Consider the following 12,595-nt stretch of genomic DNA (forward strand, 5'->3'; position numbering starts at 1 on the left):
GTTTGTGTGCTGAAAACGTGATTAAATTCAGTTTGTACCACTGATTTAAATATTCTTCTCCTCCTCCTCTCCTATATTTTGCACCTTGGAAAAGGAAATGGCTGTACTGAAAGGCACTAAAAAAGAAAAAAAAAAGTTTTTTACTCTAAAACACAAATTTGTGCCACTGCAACACATCTGGCCCTAAAGTTTAACAGAAATTAAATCAGGGGTTCCTCAGGGGTCTGTCATTGGTCCATTACTCTTTAACCTTCACATGCTCCTCCTTAGCACTATCATAAAGAATCACAATATATCCTGTCATACTTACACAGATGGTACACAGCTGTACTTATCATTTTCTGATGATCTAACCTCTGTTCGCAAACCGATGCACTGATGACATTAACAGTTGGCTGTCTAGAAATGTTTTAAAACTCAACGTGGAAATCCTTGTTGCTGGTCCATAAAGTCAGAGAGAGAACATTTTTTTCATATTTATCATCCCATTCACACTCACTGTGTTTCTGTGTGGAACTTTGGCAGCATTTTGGACAGTGATCTCAGTTTTAATAATCACATCAATAAGGTCACCAGAACTGCTTTCTACCACAGATATATATTAAAATTCAGTAAAGTTAGAAAATCCTAATCACAAACTAACTGAGAAATTGGTCCAAGTATTCAGCAGGTTGGACTATTGCTCTGTTTGCAGGATTATCCAAATTACCAGTAGGACAACTTCAGCTTGTCCAGAGTTCAGCGGCGAGTCCTGACATGAAAACTGGACCATATTACTCCAGTGCTAAAGTCACTTCACAGGCTCCCAGCTGAATAAAATCCTTCTATTAGCCCATAACGCTCTCAATGGTTTGTATAGTATACCTCTGACTTCCTCCAATAAACCTCTGACTTGTTCAGTGTCTATTACTCAATCAGTCCTCTCAGGTTTTCAGGTGAAGATCTTTTAACTGTCTCCCGAGTTAGATCTAAGTGTGCTGAGGGTGCTTTCACGTATGGTCGTGTTCTCTGGATTAAGCTGCCTGCTGACCTAAAGTCAATCTAATCTGTGCTCAAAGCTTTTTGTTCACACAGGTTTACAGTTAATAACTGTGTGTGGATTTGCGCTTTACTTCGTTTTGTTTTCATCATAAACTTGCATAGGTTTTTGTGTTTTTATCTTCTGTGTAAAGCATATTGAGTTAAAGCAGGCTTATAATGAAATGTGCTATATAAATTAACCAGACATTGACTTTTGGTACTCAGAGTAAAGCTTTTCAGTTTTGTTAAAGAAGCAAAATCTAAAAACGCAAAGCACTACACTACGAAGCCAGCGTCAGTGTATATAGTGCAATTTTAAGCAACTTAATTACTAAAATTAAGTAGGGCCAAGCAACAAAGTTAATCTGGTGTCCTCCTGACATGTTTATATAATGTTTTATATATACACATATATGCACAAAGTATAGAGTTATAGGGGGTTATTATGGGGTTAATAAACAGGAATACTCGTAAAACTGTTTACGTTGTTAAATCAGAGGGTGTCGCTGTGGATCTCCTGACTGCACATGTAAACACCAGCTGTTTCACTCAGCTAGCTGCTCCGGCTACATGCTGTCAAACAGGTTGCTTAGCCTGGTTAGCCATGTACACACTTTTGGGGTAGAATATTGTCTGCACACTCGTAAGAAGGAGCCTGGCGACTTGTATACGCTTATATGAAGATGTGACTTCAACTAGAGAGATGGACAAGGTATTTTATGAAAATGAACGCTACGTTTATTCTTTTCTTTAGCTAGCTAGTTAGCTAGAAAGCTAACGAATGTTAGTGCATGCAGCTGAGCGTGAGCTAACTCTTAGCAAACTTCAGCTGTTAGTTACACGAGTGAGATACTGCTAAGACAACGTGTGGTTTGACCACACTAACGAACTACCAGTTCAGTTATACTGTAAGACATTTTCAACCCGGCAGAACACCGGCAGTTACTATTGTGCAACATGAGCTGGCTGTTCTGTAATCAAGTGCATCGTGAGTCCAAAACATCGATATAGTGGTTAGTCTTAAGCTAAATCTCTTTATCCAAATTTTACTCGAATTTGGAGTTAATGGCGTGATTGCCAAAGGTCAAACACCAGTACGGTGTTTGGTGGCAGAAGAAGAAACTGTCATCTGCTTTGCTTTCCAGGACTTTGACCACAAACACCAGAGGGGGTCGAGGAAACCGCCTGCAGAGCCCCACACATCAGCATCAGAGCAACCTCTGATTCTACCAAACCCTTATACCTCCGATCAGATTTCAAGAGGGTAGGAAGATATCATTTCCAGGGGTGTTTAATCATTTGGCTTTTGACCTAGATCATCAGGTGCTCATGTTGTTACAATTTGTTAAGAAGCCAGTCAGGTCTGAGCCCAAAGCCAGCAGGAAGAGGAGGAGATGCACCGAGGAGTCACGGCTACAGCAGCAGGCGCCCTGTTAGAGAGGCCAGTGATAACTTACAGAGTGATAGGACCAAACGGGATCCCCAAGCAAAGGTTGGTTTTATTTTGATTTACAGAGACCTACATATAAACAAACTTTATTCATGAAGTAAAGTGTTATTTTATAATTCATCTTCACAGACACCTCAAAACAAAAAGGACTCTCAAGGCAAAATCATGGGCAAGACCTCAGTGGACGTGCAGAAAAAAGGTAAATGATATGCATGGTATTAACTTATTTTGTGAATTTTCCTGCTAGTGGTTATATTGCGTAAGTAACCGACCAAAGTATTTTCAACAATGAAAATAATTTTGTGGTCAGTGATTCCCAAATGTCCCATGGGTTTTAGTATCAAGCTTGCAAGCATTGCTGCCATATACAGCAGGACAAAGAGGATCGAATGATCGGCTAACTTGTGGGTTGCCCACACATTAAAGGCTTCGTTCTTGCTTTAGCGGCTTCGGTATGTTTGTGCACCAACCTTGTTGTTTTCTGATGTTACTCAAACTCCAAGTAACTACCAATGCCGATGACCCAGTAGATATTATTGTGAATGCTACCTATCTTACAGCTTCACGTAGATTTGGAATGTCTGTGCCCTTTAGCCTAAGTGCATAAACTTCTGGGAGACGTTTGGCAATGTTAATATGGTGCCAAGAAAGCTAAAGGGGCACAGAGAGATTCTGAAAGAAGCTTGGCCAACTTTAAAGGAGCTCTGCATCTGAAGCTGCAAGACCATTTAATGGTTTGTGTGAAAGTGTGTAATGGTATCTTGCAAGATCTAGATGCTGCAGATAAACTGTAAAAAGTGCCTTGGTCTGAAATGCCATTAAAGAATGAACTGACAACATTCATTTGAGATGACGTAGAGCAAAAGTATCGAATACAGTGAGAACTGCAGTCATTCTTGATGAGATTCTTTAGCATATTGTTGTCTTATAGATTTTGTTTGTTTGTTCAGATTTGGCCAATGATGACCAGAATTGTAGTATCTTGGGCACAAAATGTTTGAAACCCACTGCTTTATGTAAATACTTCTCCTTTAATGTTTCATAATTCATTCACAGGTTTTAAAGATACAAGATCTGCCCCAACCTCTGCAGGGAAGCCAAAACCAGCACAGACAAATTCTGTCCCATTTGAAGTGAAGATGGCAGATTTTCCAGAATTGGGTGGTGTTTCAGTGGCCAAAGCAGCTCCTCCTGTTGCTCAGAAAGAGTGCTGGGGTCAAAGTCCTCCATTCACAAGCTCCCAAACTCCAAAACTGGCATCTTCTTGGATGGTCAGCTCATGGGAATATCAAATGTTAAGCTATGTGACAGCTCTTGCCCATTACAGAAAGCTATACTCATGATGTTGTTGCTGCTGTAATTTTTTTGTTGCATAGTCTGCCAGCAGAGGAACCCCTACCCTACCTGGTCCCTGGGAGTGTGCCACTGATGCAAAGCCAGAAATCCCAGTTATCCAAGCAGGTAGGCTCAGATTTACTCTAGTCTGTCTTTCAGCAATTTTGAGGCAGTTTTAATAATATTTCACACATTGATTATCTTTATTTGGTGCACAGTTCAACCGGTGGTGACGTCCTGGGCTAACATTGCCTCTCAGCCTCCGAAGAAACTTGTTCCCAATGACATGACAATCAGCTGTAACAGTATGCAGGTACGATGCATGTTTTAGATTCTCAACAGTCATATCAGATTCATAGGCAATCAGCAGATCTTAAAAATCCTTAAGTGGATTAATTATTTTCATGAGGTAAGCTACCATTTATTTTCTGGCTCTTATCTGGGCCCATGTTTTGATTTTTGGTGTGAACACATTTAATTTTTTTTTCATTATTCTGTAAGAAAGGCGAAACAACCTTCTCACTACTCCTGCTCTGCATCACAGTTTATTTACTTACCACATTACACACTCATACCTACATATGAGTGTGTAATGTGTAGATAGAAAGAAATCTGTAAGGCTGTAACTAAATATTACTAAATATATCTGAATATTTGTGAGTTATGTATGTATTCATTTTGTTGTTGTTTTTTAAATGGCTCTTGATGTCTCTTGCATAGCAATAATCATCAAACTTAATTTCACTTATGCACTATCCATTTAGTAGCTTTTGTTTTTCTGTAATTTACCTTTTTTATTCATTTTTGATGTAGGTAGATTTTTCAGACTGATTAGAAATATGTGGACAGTATTACTCTGCAACAGAGCTCCCACTTAGGGGTGGGTTTTAATAATCGATTCATCGATTAAAATCGATTCTGGCTTGGATAACGTGAAATCGATTCATTAAAATCCAGAATCGATTTTTTAATATAAATTTATTTTGCCCGAAACGCCAGAATCTCAGGTGAAACCTCACAAAATTTCAACAACCACCAAACAGCTAAGACAGTAAATGAGAGCAGGTACACGGATTCTGCACAAGGATGTAAACACACAGCGCAGACCCGCGGATCAGAATCAGTGAGATGTCGCCTTTCTCACCCGACGGGCGCTGCAGCTTTAAGCGGCTGCGCGCGCTCCCGCGGACGGCAATCACTTTCTGGCAGACAATCACTTTTTGGCACAACAACTGCACGGACACGGTCGGGGCTGAAAGCCGACAGCTCGCTGATTCTGATGTTTCGGCGGGTCCGCGCTTTGTGTTCACGCCCTTTTTGCGCTGATTCTAATGCTGTTAGTTTTATCTCTCTCCAAACAATATTGACTGAATCAGCAGCAAAAGAAGATCCAAACTACACTTCACATAAACATCGTCATCAAATCACTCTGACTTTTACTGTTTTGCTTCCACCATGATAAAAATCACACTTCATGCACAGCTCTCTCTCTCTCTCTGTACTTCAAGAACAGTTTCCCGTCTAAAAATCTGTTTTCTGCATTATTCGCTTGCTTGTTACGCACAAGTCTACCGTTGTTTACAGCGCTGTCGGACGCTTTTTTCTTTTTTTTTCCTTTTACATACTTCCGAAAAGAAAACCTAATTTCTGCCGTTCAATACTGAACAAATTTAAACTTTTTAAAATTATGCAAAATGCAAAACGCTTAGCCGTGTCTCTAATAAAACCGCTGTAACGTCACAGGTAACGTTCATATGTTGATTAATGGTTTTCTTTCGTTTTTGATGAACTGCAGAATATTTTTATAAAATCCCAGGCCAGGAAAACCACCTTCATGTTTTTCTGTGTTTTATCTTCAGCTACTTTGACACAAAGGCATCTGCTGTGATGCTCACACCTTTGATAAAGTCTTGCGTGTGTCAGCTTCCTTTTTATAGATACAAAAATATGTAAATGTACTGATCTGAATTATAATATTTCTGACTGTCAAAATTTCCCAGATTCAAATCGAATTTAATTGAATCGAATCGAATCGATTCGGGACCTTGTGAATCGGAAACAAATCGATTCTAGAAATCAGTGACGATACCCAGCCCTACTCCCACTGCTCTCTTACACTCTGCATCCACACAGAGGCTGTGCACCCTCACAGAAAAAGCAAGAAGCAATAAAAGTTCTCTTGAAGTGGTCATTTTATTTATAAATGTAAATGAAATTACAGCATGCCAGCTTGCAATAGTCATAAAATCGGACACAGCACACCTGCTGAAGTTCAAGGTAGTTATAGTTTTTAATGCCATATTAGCTTGACCACCTGAGATGCGTCACAGTCAAAGCAGTGATAATTATGCCTCTTTTCACTTTCCACATTTAGCAGCTCCATTTGCAGGTTTGCAACTTGTACCTCTTTTGCAATCAGCACAGAGGGACTCGTGTTCTAGCTCTGAATGAGGCACACCTCCCTCCATTATGTTCAGGAAGCAGCAGCACCCTGACAGAGTTTGTGCACTGTGTGAGACACATATTGCTTCTAACCGTCTAAGTCATTCTAGCACAGGCAGATATAGTTGCATATAGTATGCATATGATTATGTTGTCTAAGCCACCTCCAAAAATCTTTTTGAACTTTGTTTGAACTTTCATTGTGGATTATCATAAATCTCTTGATCTAACAACAACAAAAAATGCCATTCACAACAGCCATGTAAATCTCTAACATTATCAGCACAGTCTTTAGGGTGCAGTACTTAAAATTGTGTTTAAACTATGGCAACACTGGAGCTGTGAGCTGTGAACACTGTGAAGAGCTGTTCTTTATTTACAAAGACATTGTAAACCAAACCAAAATGAGCAAGGCAACGGAGTAATGAGGCCAAAGAGACATTATTTATGAACATCAAGCAAACATGTCATTATAGACACACAGACTATATGTCATGGTGTTTACAACCTTGATATAACAGAATTTATCAAATGGGTTATTCAACATAACAAAAAGCTAAGCTTTCACAGACCTGTGCAGTAAACCTGTATATTTTCATGGGGTGTTTGAGCTTTGTCATTTTTATATCTTATCAGATTGAGAGCATGGCTGCACAGGAGGAAGAGATGGCTCCAGGGAAGAAAAAGCGAAAGAAAAAGAAGAAGGCGAAAAGTACCGGAGAAGGTGCAGGAGGTGGCTCGTCAGAGCCAGTGATTTATCAAGAGCCTCCAAAATTTGAGGTGAAAAAAATCACTGAATTTTCATTTAACTTGTTCTGTTGCTGGGAGAAGGATTATTTTTGTTGTATGGTTTTCTTTGAAGGATGAAGAGGAGTTCCCAGACTTGACTCTTGCTTTGTCAAAGACTGAAAGGTTAATAACCAGCAGCAATACAAAACTATGCAATGAGGTACTTATCATTTCATCATATATATATATGTTAGTGTAAAATTTAATTTACACTAATATTTTTTATGATGGTGATTTTTACATTCTCTTTAAGGAAAACCAAAGAGAAGGAAGTCAGCATCAATCTGCTGATCAGAACCAGGGAAAATCGCCCACAGCAAAGACACAACCCACTGAAACAGGAAAAAAAGGGCAGGTTTGTGTCTTGTGTACATTAAAATTCACCTTTAGAACTGGAAACAGGTTTGACTTTAATGTGCAGTTCTGTTCTTGTTTACTTGATTTCTAGAAAAGCGAGAAAGGCTCTGGGAAAAAGAGCAAGGTTCCTATGCAACTGGACATCGGAAACATGCTGGCCACCCTGGAAAAAAAGCAGCAGTCTCAGAAAACCAAGCAGGACGCTAAGCCAGTCATTCTCACAGGTTGGTCAGGTTGGCTTGATAGATATCACTTTGAACTGTATTTTGAAGAATAATGCTAATTTAAGTAGTTTCCTAACCCCGATCTTGGAGTGCATGTTATCATAACCTGATGAAAAATAAGTATTCCTGTATTTGTAGTTGGTGGAGGACTACCTGTCGTTCAGAAGCAAACATCTGCCCAGAAGAAGCCTCTGTGGCAGCAGGATAAAATTGCACACAATCCCCTGGATTCAACTAGTCCTTTGGTGAAGAAAGGCAAGCAAAGAGAGGTGCCCAAAGCAAAGAAACCAACTCCTCTGAAGAAGGCAAAGTTCATTTATTTACTATGCAATAAAGACAAATATAATCAATTTTATGAGAATTCATTTCAGCTGTGCAGCTCTGTTTATAGGCTTGAACTCTTGTCTTGGTTCCTCAGGTCATTTTGAAAGAGAGAGAGGAGAGGAAGCAGAGGCGTTTACTGGAGGAGAGAGGACTGCTGCCCGAAAGCGAGTATAAACTTGCGAGTAACTGTACAGAAAAAGAGCAGTGTGACACAAACGCCACAGGTCAGAGCACGCAGTGAAACGATTGCTGCCAGTATGCTTTGTTCTGAGCTGTTGGAAATGAATGATTTCCAACATTTTGTGCTTCTCAAACCATAGATGAGGTTGGCTCTCCTGCAGAGGGACTTGATGAATTAAACGACATGTGTCAGATCGTGGAAGAAGCTGAAGAGACAGACAAAACTGAGACTATACAGCAACAAATCCCCTCACCTCAGTCATACCCAGCACCTAAAATCCACAGCAGAAAATTCAGAGAGTAAGACTGCTGCGTGCTTCACTGCATGTCCAGTCACAAGTTGATGTTGGTTGCTTGCACCCTCAGTACATCGCGTTTTCATTTTCATTTGCATTTCAGTTATTGCAGCCAGATGCTGAGCAAAGATGTGGATGAGTGCGTGACGTTGCTGCTAAAGGAGCTGGTTCGGTTCCAGGACCGCCTGTACCAGAAGGACCCCATGAAGGCCCGCATGAAGAGGCGGATTGTGATGGGCCTTAGGGAGGTCCACAAGCACCTCAAACTCAGGAAGATCAAGTGTGTCATTATCTCACCTAACTGTGAACGCATCCAGGCCAAAGGTACTATAAGACCTGATAGCTGGCTCTCAGTTTGAAACTAGGAATTCTGAACCTTTTTTTAAAAATTTGGGCAAGTCCAAATTTCATGTTCTTTACGTTTTTACTCTAAAATTCAAGTCTAGGCTACGATCATCAGGAGTTATATGTATACATCTCAATACTTTATGGTCACTTCATATTTTTAAACACGTCCATTACAGTTTCAGAACTTCATTATCTCCTTTTTTTCTAGCTTTATGTTATTGCTTTTAAAAAGCACATTATTCCCGGTCAGCATTTTAGAAAGGTTTTTTGGTCTTAAAATCACAATCTTCAAATCAAAATTTGTTTTCTGATTTATCAAGCAAAATGGAAAAGCAAGAATTGTCACATAGTCATTCATAAATGTGATCCTGAGAGCTGTGACGTACAAGGAATGCTTACAATTGCATGAAAAGGGCAAAAATATCACCTTTCACAGGTGGCCTGGATGAGGCTCTCCACACAATCATCAATACATGTCGTGAGCAGGGTGTGCCGTTCATATTTGCACTCTCTAGAAAAGCTTTGGGACGCTGTGTCAACAAGGCCGTGCCTGTCAGCCTGGTCGGCATCTTCAACTATGATGGTGCACAGGTCAGAGTTATTGTTATGCAAATGTACACACAATTATTGCTTTAAGATGACATTAATAATTAATTTCACATGAGCCTGAAACTCTCTTACCTACAGGATTATTATCATAAGATGATTGAGTTGTCTTCTGAGGCCAGGGCAGCCTATGAAGCAATGGTGTCAAGCCTGGAGCAGAGAGACCAGGCAGAGGCAGAGCTTGAAACAAACACTGAAGAACCTGTCCCTGATCCAGATGTAAAAGAGCCAGAGGAACCACAATACAGTAAGTAACTGTAACATTAGATAGCGATGATATTGCTCTGTCTAGTAAAAAACAAAGTGTCTCTAACAGTAATCGTGAAACTGTACAAAATAATTACATGTTGTCTCCATTTCTCAGTAAAAATCTGGAAGAAAATGTTGGAGAAGGAGTATAACCACACATTACTGGACTTTGAGGTGCAGCTGCAGTCCATGCACCTGGACAATGAATGTACTGAAAACACTGATGATGAAGAGAGCTAACAGTTGTGAAGCCTTTTGTGCCTGAAAAATGGATCCCCTTGTTTCTCAAACTGGGGCTCACAGCTTTCCGGGACTTTGTCAGTATCATGTTAGCGCTTATTCCAATTATTTGTGATTTCTTGTCAGGTAAATCACCAACTTAGTAGGGCTGAACTTGAAGAGATCCCACAATATGAATTATCAGCAGCTTCATGACCCTGTGTGGAGGATGTTAAGGGGATGTATGATGATTTAACACTGCATTTTTTTCCTTAATAATCAACTTCAGTTCAAATGATTTTGACATTTTAGTGTCATTTTACATAAAGAAATGAAATTTTGACATAGTGACATTCCTTGACTCCAGTAAAATTTGAAGGTTTTGAATAAAGAGTTGTGTCATCCTTTGTAAATATGTGGAGCAAGTTCAAGATTGCATATTAAAAGAATTAATGGTTTAAATTTACCATGCTTTTGCCATGACACTGAAGTTGCACATTAATTTAAAAAACAATGATAAACCAATGTTTGTTCTTCTCCAATTAATGTTCACATTCATGTTCTATAGCATATGCTGCATACCAGTCTCTACAGCAGGGGTGTCAAACTCAAATACACAGTGGGCCAAAATTCAAAACTGGAACAAAGTCGCGGGCCAACATTAATATTTATTGAAAAAAAATCTTCCTCCAGATATAAGAATGAATCTTTTCTTATGGACTCAAACAAGTTTTGCTGAAAAACTGAATATGGAACAAGCAAAGCTTAATACTAAACAATATATATATTAGCTAAATGTAATTAGGCTGCGGGCCAAATTTGGCCCGCGGGCCAGAGTTTGACACCTATGCTCTACAGCATACTGTCTGTACACAAGAAATCAACATAAAGCAGTTTATGTTAGAAGATATATACAATAAACATTACTACTGTGACTTGTTTATAGAGTGCACATGGCACAGTCATAAATTATTTTTTTTAATACAGACTTTTGTGACTTTCACACCGCTTAGAATTAGTATGTAGCATATGTAGCACAACCCTCGGTAGGGTTTAAATCAATTTGATTTAAGAACTGAAGAATCCACTTGGAACTGCTTAGACTTTCACTCACGTTAATAAGTTTTATTTTTACATTTTCAAAATTTTACACACAAATACAAATCTTTTCTACACATTCGGTTCAGTTTTTGACAGGTTTCCACAGGATATTTCACAGGGAAAAAAACAAATCCATTAAACTGAGCTTTATTATTAACCAAGCTGGGATTTTAATATCGAATGCCTGACTGATATTACATGGTTCTACATTTTAGTTATTACATTTAATGGCAACTACTACAAAATATTAGCAGGTAGCTCTCGACTTTTTATTGCAATAAATAGGAAAAAGGAAAATGAGAATCCAACGTGCTAGGTGACAATCACAGCAATAAATTGCAATGGAGGGAGTGCAGATTACTGTGACCTAATTCTGACATGTTTTCCATTTATGGAAAGTAGGTGTGAAGTTTTACAAATGTTTTGTGTAGACGAAGCTTCAGAGTGGTCCATCATATACAAGATTGGAATTGAGTTCATGCAAAGTGGTTCTAAGATCATTATCACGTTTGTGATTTATGTGAGGGAGAAATGCAAAAATAAATTTCATAAGAGACATTTTCAAATGTAACAAAAATCATTATGTTGCTCTGGGGCTCATACATTTTAAATTGTATTGCAAGGAAACGTGTCGTGTGACACCCGTGTAAAATGTGTGTTGTTTAAAATTGTCTGTGCATATCTTAACATGAATGTTTAGTCTCATTCATTCAATTTGTGTATTGTTTGTGTAGATTTATTGTTTAAACCTAAAAAAAAAGTGGCCATAAACCAACAAATGTGTTTTATTACATTTGTTATAATCAAATTATACAGATAATAAATATTTAGTAAGCTCCAAAAATGCTGATAGGCATGTATTGCCACACTGTTGAGATGAGTTTTTTTTTAAAAAAATGGTATATTTTTTATAATTACTTAACTATAGAAAATATACTTTTCCAAGAACAATTGAATTACATTATTTTGTGATTAGTTTGGAGGCGATTAATTTTCTTAAAATATCAGTTTTAAGTGTCATTTGTGTAATCACAACTCAAAAGTGAATCATTAATGCACAAGAGTAGAGGCTTGAGTACATTTGGGTGAGATACCCCCCAATATTATAGAGAACTGAAAGTCTAACCTCCAGGTGTCTGCTCAAATAAACATAAAATATTCGTTTAATCAAAATTTCTCAATAAATGCTAAACGGGAGTAAGAATTGCTGCTGCTCCTACAGTATTGGTCTGGTTGTAGTGAAACTTGCCCACAGTGATCACCTAATAATGAGTCTTTATCCAAATTGTTCTTAAGGTCACATTTGTCATTTTACAGGCAATAACCTGTGACTGGTGATGGATTGTGATGAGCCAATACATCTTTGACATTCTGGTTTTTGTATGTAAAAATGTATATTTAAAAAAAAAAAAAAAAAAAAAAATATATCACCTTTTCTGAGATGAACGAGCTAGTTCATACATGAACGAGTTATGAAAAAATGAAATGTGTGGGAGCAAAATGCTACTTTAGACCGTAGAGAGCATTTAAGTTTCAGGAAGAGGGAAAATGAACAAACAATGATTTTTCCATATTTTATTATGTCATCTCTGTTAACACATTTGAACTCTGCTACTACTGATCTCGCTCTCTCTCCCTCTGTCTCTCTAATTGAG

General features: G+C 38.4%; 1 protein-coding gene across 2 annotated transcripts; it reads left to right on the forward strand.

The window, feature by feature from the left end:
- Nucleotides 1-1,520: 1,520 nt before the first annotated feature.
- LOC100707747 (selenocysteine insertion sequence-binding protein 2) lies at nt 1,521-10,364 on the forward strand. 2 transcript variants are annotated; one of them, XM_013277616.3, is made up of 18 exons: nt 1,521-1,732; nt 2,166-2,284; nt 2,374-2,512; nt 2,600-2,669; nt 3,527-3,741; nt 3,847-3,931; nt 4,024-4,118; nt 6,884-7,027; nt 7,110-7,196; nt 7,290-7,391; nt 7,485-7,617; nt 7,756-7,922; nt 8,036-8,165; nt 8,262-8,421; nt 8,521-8,741; nt 9,202-9,356; nt 9,453-9,618; nt 9,736-10,364. In XM_013277616.3, exons 1-18 carry the CDS (start codon nt 1,724-1,726, stop codon nt 9,858-9,860), a joined length of 2,322 nt encoding a protein of 773 aa, XP_013133070.1. In that variant the 5' UTR covers nt 1,521-1,723; the 3' UTR covers nt 9,861-10,364. The 2 variants fall into 2 exon arrangements, with proteins under 2 accessions (XP_013133070.1, XP_013133069.1); XM_013277615.3 differs by having other exon boundaries at nt 1,522-1,732; nt 2,371-2,512.
- The last annotated feature ends 2,231 nt before the right edge of the window (nt 10,365-12,595 follow it).

The sequence above is a fragment of the Oreochromis niloticus genome, linkage group LG12 (assembly GCF_001858045.2).
Source record: "Oreochromis niloticus isolate F11D_XX linkage group LG12, O_niloticus_UMD_NMBU, whole genome shotgun sequence".
Classification (NCBI taxonomy): Eukaryota; Metazoa; Chordata; class Actinopteri; order Cichliformes; family Cichlidae; genus Oreochromis; species Oreochromis niloticus.